Genomic DNA, 10,824 nt, shown 5'->3' on the forward strand with positions numbered 1-10,824 from the left:
TTACGTGTGATTTCACTGGCTTAGCGGTGTGCATTCTCCTTTATAAATCTGACAAAATTCTTTTGTTGATATAACAAAGAGCTTGAAAGTTTTACTGCACTTTTATTGTTGTCTAAATGTTTATTGGATTAAATTTAATAATAATTCTGGTTTAGAAATTTACCGAAGTTTTTACTATACATACATATTTTTTTTGAGGTATATTGAAATGAACTTGACACATAAAGAGGCTGTTATCATACTAGTATTTCATTTGTAGTTAGCGCAATAATGACATAGGCATTACGTGACATAGGAGTAACGTAAATTGTGTGATAAGGGGAAAAATTAAGTACGGCAGCATTACTCTTATTTAGAACAAATACAAATATTTACCCAGAATTTTGTTTAATTTATACTTTTGTGTTGTTTAAAGTATGAAATAGCATAAATTTTGAACTAAACACTTATTAGCTGTGAGCTTATGTCGGATATATTGAATATTTACAACCACATTTTTTAAAGCTTACGACTATATTAAATATATTTAATTTCCCTGCGTATATATTTAATTTAATATTTTGTCAGTTGCTTAGGCTAACCTGCAACATTTGTTTAATCAGCTATTTCCTTTTAAAAACATTCATGGAACCAACCCTCAGTTTTTGGTTATTGTTTTAATATAATATCTACATGTGGTTAGAATTGCTCCCTAAAATAATAATTTTATTATATGCAAGTATATAGAGTTAAAAAATACGTTAAACACATTTACTGCACTTAATTAGAGCATTTGGAAGTTAAAATTTTATTGCTTCGCGTACTGTACTGCACGTACTACTACGTACTTCAATAATTAAGCGAATCCATGCATGCAATATATTTAGAACGCACATGAGGTAACTATTAATAATAATAATTTTAAAGTTGAAAATCGAACTATATAATTAAACTGAAAAAAACATTTGAGACTTAATTTAAAAATTTTATCGTTGAGGTGTAATTTTTAGAAACAGTGTTTTTTCTAAAAAAAAAAATATAATAATTTGAGAAATAAATTGACAGTCGAAGGGTTCGAACAGTAATGAAAAAACAATAACAAAAATTTGATTAATTTATTGATCAAATCAAATTTTTATTGTTGTTTCTTCATTACTGTTCGAACCTTTCTAGTTTCGTTTTGTCATTTTTGACATTATAAATTTATAGTTTTTCTTATATTATATAAATTATTTTATAAAGAGATTTTTTCGAACAGTAGTGAAATAAATTATTTTATAAAATCATAGTGTATCATAATGAAGATAGTAATGTGACTACTGATACTAAATATTGCCTATAATACGTTACGAAATTATAATAAAGCACTTTTTTTTTATTCGTACATTTTTATTTCCTAAAGAAGTGTGCTTTCAGCTTGACATATTTGATTCAATGATTCTAAATATGTTGAGATCATTAGAGTAATATAATATGTTTTATACCTTATAAAAATCCTGTGTGTTATTGATAAGCTATTTTCTGCTGATAAATCTCTTTTCTATAACCCATTTCCGCACATTTAAAAACAAAACTTAGTTGTAGAAGCCTAATTCTAGCGTGTATTTTCGATGCGAAAGCAATTCATAGCACAATTGCTGAAAGCTTACTATGTTGTTGAGCTTACTATGCTAATATGCTGATGCTTTATTACTGCACTAAATTATTTTTTCTCAATCTGTCAAAGTAATCGTCTACAGATATGTAACCTTGCTAAAAATTCTTGTGATCATTTGACAGTAAACAGTTGAAAGGTGCTATTAGTTAAAAAGTGATATAATATCGCACTGTAAGCGCCCTCAGTAAAATTTGAAGTCAACTTAATGACAACTTCATAATTATTTTGCCTATTTTAACCTGAAAAAGTCTATATCTTTTATCTATTTCTATATATTGTTCACGTTCTACGGCAGTTATCGATAATATATTCATGTATACTTTTATATGCATTTACAGTAACAATCTTTAAGAGTAATTAAAATTTATAACTTTCTCAACGCAAAAACTCATAAAATATTTTGAATTGAATTATGTTCGGCGAACAATGTTGGAGCTATAAATTTAAGTTAATCTTTTTGAAAAGACATTTAATTTTTATTTTCTAGGTACATTTATGGTGTTATATGTATGTACAGTCCGAAAACCTGCCTTTTGCAGCTGTTGTCATTTATGAGTTCATTGCTTCTTAAGTGCAAGTAAATGAAGAATTTAAAAAAATGTATAAGAAATGTGTCTTTGATATCAGTTTTTCTAATATTACACATTTTAAAATTTCTAAACGTTTAAAAATTTTTTTTTTTCGAAAAAGATTAAGAACAAAAAGCAGCTTATAACACAATAGTTTTACTTTCATTGATTCTACGCCGCATATTTGCTACTTAAAAACTGAGAACCTGTTAAATGGAACGGATCATTATGAATGACTATGAAAATTTCACATCAGTCTTTCAATTATATGTGCTTAAAATCCCCTTCAAACTGTATGTTCAGGATGCATTCTTTGATGATGAAGTATAAGGATATTTTATATCAAATGTTTCTTCTTTTGTTATTATTGACATAAATATACTTACGATGACTCTCATGACATTATTTGTATATGTGAAGTTTTCGTTTATACATTTCATGTGATTAAAAATAATTTTAAAAAAGTATAACGAATTTTGTTAAAGTTCAAACTTATCTGTATATCCAGCTTAATTGCTATAGCAGCCTTAATAGTTTGTTTTTTGTTTTTATTTTTACCAAAAACCGATTAGATAATGTCAAACATCTTCAATTTGTTCCTGCAGTTTCAGCACAGAACACAGTATGCATTTATTGTGATCATTTTGGTATCCATATCGATTTATATTATTGGGACACTAATGCATTATCTATTCAATTAGATGGCAGACACAATATACTGCACGGAATATTTTCTGCTTAATGGGAGTCTCTGCTTTCTTGTTCGTGGCACAAAATGCCTGCGATCAAGGTTCTCATTTATGGTATTAAAAATTATATTTAGGCTTCGTTTGATGCGACTTGTTTGTTAATCTCAAAACAGATCGTTAATGTTATATATTGTGGTTTAGTTTATAATATAAGTATATACGAAGTTCAGATGCAACTAATGAGCTGACTTTCCCTACAATTAGGTGAAATTGTTGTTATTTTAAATACGTTTTGATCCTCCTTAATTGGGTGTTGAAATTATAACAAATTTTTAGTTTATTTCTCTATAGCATTTAATGGTGTTTTAATTACATATTGTCTGCTTAAAATAATGCTTTATCTGCTATACATGATTCTTTTTAATCATATTTGTTTATCTTGTTAAAACAGTTAATTTGGTACTCACATGTCACATTTTGATAGATTGCTAGTGTAAGAAAATTTACAATCAATCATTTTGTATAAATTAAATTGACATATTTCGACGGTTTTATTTTTATAATCATGTAATAAATATATAAACATGTTTATTACTATTTTTTAAAAACTGCATTGCGCTAAAGATGCCGAATAATTTAAATTGCATTAAATTTTTTTATTAAATATTCAAATTATACGAAATGACAAGTTTAAGCAAAAATTGTCACGAAAATTTGCTTAATTAAGAAATTTACCAAAAAAAGAAGTTTAAAACTAATCGAAATTAATTAATTTCAGCAATTTTAAACAGATTAAATGTAATTATTTATTATATATTTCGTAAATAATCTGACTTAACAATTTTCCGAAATATTATTGATTATAACGAATATAGCAATTTAAAATACTTTGCGTGGCCAGTGAGAATATTATAAAATCTATAGAAAATTTAAAGTATTTTAAAAACATCAGCAAATTGTAAAATTTTTTAAAGGTAAACTTAACTTTTTTAAACTTAGGTATATATAAACATTTATTATACTCTTCACACATAAGGTTTAAAAGAGTATATAAAACAGTTGTAAAGTGGAGAAAAACATATCGGGGTTCATAAAAAAATATAATCCTGATTCTAATAGTACATATAAATTTAAAGATGACACTAATTAATCTCAGTGTTTTAAGAAGTCCACTAAATGCGTTTTTTATAATTTTAAATATTCACACTATTAGTTGTATTAATTCTCTGTAGATGATCATCGATAATAGTGCAAATATTAGAATTTATTTACCAATTATAATATATAAACTGAACATAAAATTATAAGTATAATTATATATTTGTCGAATATAATGATTTATACATACTTGTTTATAAATTTTTTAGTAGTATACTTTTATTATGTTCTTACAAATTTTAAATATACCAATTTAGGTGTGTTATAAAAGATAAATAAAATAGTATCTAGTAATTATGTTAGAGGCCGAGCTAACAGAGAGAGACAGAGTTTGTTTATTTAATTTTATAGTAGACATAAAACAATATACGTACACATGACGTCAATAAAGTATTAGTTTAATCATCATTTTTTTTTATAAATTTATTTAAGGAAATAAATGTGTAAATTATAATTTTATTTTTAATTCCAATGATAAACTTTTTAGGTCAACATGTAACAATAAGTTTAAAAATTGTGAATTATATACAATGATAATTCATTACATATGAGTACAAGATTGTATATATTCAAAAAAGTTTTTTTACTATTTATAACTCATTAAATACACTGAATGCTCTTTGGTGACTGAATATATGACGGTTGCGTTTTTTTATATTTACTTTAATATTATAATTAAAGTATAGTATTAATATAGCAATTAAATTTTAACCATATTTTGATTTAATAAAAAAAGTAAATAAATTTATATTGACTTAATCAGTATTTGTGATATTCAGATACATTATTTTTTATATTAATTACTATTTCAAATAGTAATTAAAGTATAATCTATTACATTTAATTACATGTAATATTAAAAACGTGTTCAAGTTTTTTTAATTACTATTAATTATTATTTTGTTTTATATTTATTTCTTTGCAGTTGGTTTTCCTATATTGTGTTTCTTCTTGTTTGGAAGTGCATATAAACGTGGCTTCTTCTGCGATGATGAATCACTTAAACATCCTTTTAAAGAGTCGACGGTGCGAAATTGGATGTTATACTTTATAGGCTTAGTGTTACCCATTGGAGCGGTGAGTGTCTTGTTTTATAAAAATGTTTTGGTAATTTATAACTATAAATTAAATTTTAGTCACAACTAAAAATTTGTGATTTAGGTATCTTTTTATTGATTAAAAATTATAAATTGAATTAAAAAATGAATATTTAATTTTATTATTTAATAAATTTTTATTAATAATTTTTTGTTAATAATTTTTTAAATTTTATATACATTTTATGTGAATGTTTATTAAAGAGTCCAAATAGCTTAGAATTTATAAATAATTATGATTGTTTGTTTACTTTGATTTAGGTTTAAAATGTTATTACGTATTTTTCACAAAAAAATGATTTTATTTATTATAAATATATATACTATATTTATCAATAAAATTAAAGATATTTATATTTTAAATTGTTCACCTTATTTTATCAATAACATTGATATTGATAGCAGCAGAACAAACAAGTTCACCTTTTTCTATACTGTATCTTACGATAATATTAATTTTTTTTAAATAATATTATATCTATTATATTTATTACTGGTATATATTACAAAGTACAGCATTCATATATTTGTAATAGAATAAATTTATAAAAAGATAACATTTTAAATTCACTGATATTAAATATTCATGCCAAGGTTTAAACCACTATTCCAAAAAAGGCAAAGATAATATAAATTAATTTTGTTTCAAAAAATGATAAAGTTATTTATGTATTTTAAGTACTGAAGTGAAACTTTTTTATTGACGAAATCGTATATATATTATTGTTATACTTATAAATTTATTTTTTCGTTTTTGTCACATTTTCTACAATATCCAGTGTACAGTAATATCAGTATACAGTTTAATAGAGTATATACTGCATTCAATATACAGTATTTTTGAAAGTAGAACTCCATACGCTTACGATTTTTTTACTCAAATCATCGCGTAGATACATATAATCTACATAATAACTATATAGATATACATTCTTGAAGTAGATTATAAATAAAAACAATGTCTAGTCGTAGGGTCTTCGGTTTAAGGTGTTGTATTCATAATAATATTTGGCATAAAATTTGTAAAAAATGGGATGTCAAAAATAATATAATCCAAACATCGAACTGAGTTAATATGATGTTTATTTTACATTTTGTGTAACTGGAGTTGATTATCTTTCTAGCATTGTTATTTGATTATTTGAAAATGAAATAATATTTTACGTTAACTAATTACTTGTCAATAAAATTGTTACTTTATGAACTTTTGAATGACAGCTGTTATATATACATATGCCCTTAAGAAACCGAAAAGGGCACTTAAAAACAGAATGGTATCTAATTTGTTATGATAAAAAAATCAAGTATTTCAAAATAAATTTCATGTTTCCGTACAACTTCATGTCAATATGTAAACACATATATAAAATACAAATATTTAAATATGTTCTCCAACTACCTACAGTGTTGCCCTTAACAAAATGATATAATCTATTTTTATGAACGTATGTATATTTGTGTTAAAAAGACGCTTGGAAGTTGAAAGAGGCCTTAATAGATTTTTTATGAGGTGCTAAATTGTGCATAGGTGCATTGAGTTCTATAGTAAACTTTTGGTGCATATAACTAGAAGATGCTTCAATACTTTTAAACATATGAGATTAGAGTATGTAATTAGAGTATGTAATCCATTCTCTAACAACGCAAGTAATCCATCAAGTTTCGTAAAAGTGAGAGAAAAAACCTAATCAAACAAATTCAATTTCAGCAGTCAGTAAAACTGATGCATTGAAGCTCTAAGTGATATAAATAGTTTACTAGGTGAAATAAGTTTTATTTAAACTATTTCATATAAACTATACCAAACTGCTATATTTTGTCTGAATTCTGTATCTATACGCAGTTATTACTCCTCTGCAAGATGAAGACCTCGTTGGAGAGGATAAGACCTCTCCAAACCTTTTAGTATCTTAAGAGATAAGGCTTTTTTCACAATTATTTTCGATTATATTCTGAATGTGATTCCGTGTAGTGCAAATATTAGTAGTAATAATATAAAATTACACATGGTTATGTCTGACTTCTATATCCCTATCAAACTAAACCCTGTTTCTGCAGTAGTAAAGCAATGTAGCTTTATTAAGAGAATCACATCTAACCATTATACTTAAAATATAAAAAACTTCTTTTATGTTAAAAAAGCTATAACTTTTATAACTTATAATAATGTGTATTTTATTTGTTTTAGATAATTATTGTGGAAGTAGTGAGATCCAAACATAATGCCAAAACTTCAAATGGCAACAACATATCTCGACCCTATGTATTTATGGATTATGAAATACCAGATTGGATGGTTGAATGCTATAAGAAAATTGGAATATTTGGTTTCGGGGCAGCGGTTTGCCAAATGACTACTGATATTGCGAAATATTCCATTGGACGTTTAAGACCACATTTCTTTGCGGTGAGTTGATTTTAATTTTTTAAATCAGTTGCTATTTAACATTATTAAGTTGATATAATATTTAAGTTCACTTGATATATATTTTAATCATATTAATCATGTATCTTATTTAACAACTTTTTATTGGAGTTCATTCGAAAGACCCATATGTCGGGATATGTTTTGTTTAGTTAGGGGGTCGGAAAGTAACGCAAAAGATCAATCATGATCGTAGTGTTCTGAGGCCCGAGAGCTAATACCCCGTTAATTGCCTTTTATTTTTTTCTTTTTAAATTTTAAGATAATTTAATCAATTGTAGTTGATACCAATCATAATAAATTACATAAAACAATCAATATTTATTAATATAAAATGTAGTGCTTATAGATTTAAAGTAACTAAAATATAAAAAAGGCATGAGTTTTTTTGAAATTCACAAGTAAAATAAATAAAAATTCTTCACTTTCTTATATTAAACTCGTAAAGGCATGATAACTTAATATACTATAGGGGTCTTCATAAAATGAATTGAAAAATATAGAGTGATCTTATATACAACTTTAACAAAAGTATAAAATGTTTCATACTTCGAATATTATCGAATATTTGCATTGTGAATTAAAAACATATGTAATTTATATGTAGACTTGGCTTTATGGTTATGAAATATTTTGAAGGGCTGAAGAAAAAGATTGGCGAGTGCATTAAGATTGCTCTCATCTAAATAGAACTGCTTTAACCTTGAACCTGATTAGTAAGTTTTACTAATATTTGAAAGACATTAATATATTTTATTTCTAAATTTACTCCTTCAACATTTAGTTTAAAATAAAATTGCATTGATGCACGAAAAATGAAAGATTAAATATTTTTAATTTGTAACATGTGTCAACTTTAAATATGTGGTATCATCCCACATATTTCTAGACTGTAAGTTTCGTATTCCCTAAAGAAATCTCTAAAATGAATGCATTGATAAATTCAGAGTGAAAATATAATAAGTACAGAGTATTTCAGCATATTTTAGGCATGTAGTCTTTTTAATTGCTGCAATTACTTTTAAAATTTATGTGCCCCAAACACTTGTTTTCCCATTTTCCTATAATACATCAGAAGGGATTGACGGAGTTTCTTATCTATAGAGTGCCTATTTATATTTATTTCTGTCAATATGAAATATTCATTGAAGATACTTTTTTGTAGTCACCAGCTGTTGACTTCCCTCATAATTTCATGTAAGATTTTTTTATATAAAATTATTTTGTAAGTATGCCTAAGAGTTAGACATATCAGTCCCCCATGAAAGTATGAAATTGTGTCGCTTTTTCAATTGATCACAATGTGGCTGATTGTTGAGAGGAGCACTTGTTTATTGATGTATTTCGTAGTTTATTTTTTCCTATTGAATTATGCGTTCAAATACCCGTACTATAGGGGGGCCAAAATATTGTGCTCTTTTTGAGGCAATTATTTTATCAAATATTTTGCGTATTATGTGTCGTGCGTTTAAAAGCACATATGTTGTTGAAAAATTATTAAAATTTATAATAGCACAACATTTTTTAAAGTTTTCACATATTTACAAAATTACCAAAGAACATAAATATTAAAAACTATTATGTATTTAACTTTGGTCTGGTGATTATTCATAGTATACTTATCATTATTATTTTGCTTAGACTCAGTAAAAAAATCGTTCCCATGATATCGATTTCTATCAGCTTAATTCTACTGTACACTCGGTATAAGATTATTTATAAGAACCTTAGACCAAATACTTTTTGTAGAAGATATGAGGTTTCAAGTTTCAATAGAATCGGCAATTTAAAATTATAAAACTGAAACTTCGACAGAATAATAAACGCACCTGCTAATCTTCTTAATAAAAGAAATTTATTGTGAAATCGCATCTACCGCAAGATGGTTTGAAATCAGAAACTGACGGCAAACTGGTCCACGCTGCTAAAGTCTTAAGAGCGAATTCATGTCATTGTGCAAAACAGAAAAAAAATTGCATTTAAATTTGCAATATTGCAATGTAAACAATATGAAAAATATTTAAATGATATACAATTTTCATAAAAGATAACTTATAATTATTATTAATCATAAATCAATATTTTGAATTTTTATTGAAATAAATTCTAAATCCATACACGCCCTGAGAAAGTGACAGTATTTTTAGAAAAAAACTTGAATTTGCTTATGTTTGAAGACAAAGCTCTGAAAAATAAATATATGATAATTATAAAATAATTATAAAAATAAACTATTTAAATTAAGTAAAATAGAAAAAATAAAGTCTGCGTCTTAGTTTTGAGATCCACGACCTCTTTTTTACTTTTTAAAATTGAGGGATATACTTAACTTTGCGATGCTCAAACGGTCAATTAAAAATGCCTACAACCCTGAAATCCAAAATCCTTTGTTTAGTTTCATATATAATGCTGATATTTTCTTTCGCTACGTTATGCGATCGGTTGAAAGTTTGTAGCAAAGTATTGAAAGCGATTAATGACTACATTTGCACAAAAGTTAAGAGAACCGCTGAGTAGGTACATAGTAATAGGACAACCTTTCGCTGCTTATATTGTATTATATTGTATTCGTTTTATGTGCCGATTAGCAATAGGACAAAGGTGGTCCGACTTTGTAATGGACGGCATACAAAGAATACAAGTGCACAACTGGAATGTAAGTGACAATAAAGAAGATAGTATCGAGGGACATAGTTAACCGTGTAAAAACTCGACGACATAACAACTACAGTGAGGATTAAACAATCAATCATGATATATATTATGGTGTAGATAAAGCGCATATTGTTTTGTAAAACTACTTGATGGCGTTGCTATATGTAATGCTTCTTGTAAAATAGTATAATCAGATGCTGCATAAGCAATTTCATACTACTTTGGACCCATATTGACAACCAAATGACACATCAATCCTTACAATCCTTTCGCATTCGTTGATTGTTGTCTTTATATCATATACTTATCGACAACTATTGCTATAAACCAATTTCTCTTTTACCAATGTATTTTACTCTTTCACACGAATCTCTTCGATATCATATTTGAAGGTATAGAATTCGTTTTATTTTCCTCTCCATTTCTGGTTGTTGGCCATCCTAAACTGGTAGAACTTCACGAGACTGTAAAAATAATATCTACGGTTTGAATCTAAACAATTTATAAGGTAGACGAGAAGCTCTTTAAATGATTTGAACACATATTATTGTTAGGCTTAATCCAGTTTATTTAGGATATAATAATGCTATACTAT

At 26.0% G+C, this 10,824-nt stretch overlaps 2 protein-coding genes across 3 annotated transcripts in view; both read left to right on the forward strand.

Annotated features, from left to right (window-relative positions):
* Positions 1 to 10,824, forward strand: part of LOC119678278 (hillarin) — an 87,793-nt gene that overhangs the window by 55,222 nt on the left and 21,747 nt on the right. The gene's annotated exons all lie outside the window — the stretch shown is intronic.
* LOC119674086 (putative phosphatidate phosphatase) lies at positions 4,953 to 7,565 on the forward strand (the record flags this gene model as incomplete). The annotated part of the gene is made up of 2 exons (XM_038085211.1): positions 4,953 to 5,129; positions 7,338 to 7,565. Coding segments are annotated over 2 exons (405 nt in total), but the record flags the coding sequence as incomplete, so codon positions are not given.

Source organism: Teleopsis dalmanni, chromosome 2 (genome assembly GCF_002237135.1).
Source record: "Teleopsis dalmanni isolate 2A chromosome 2, ASM223713v2, whole genome shotgun sequence".
Classification (NCBI taxonomy): domain Eukaryota; kingdom Metazoa; phylum Arthropoda; class Insecta; order Diptera; family Diopsidae; genus Teleopsis; species Teleopsis dalmanni.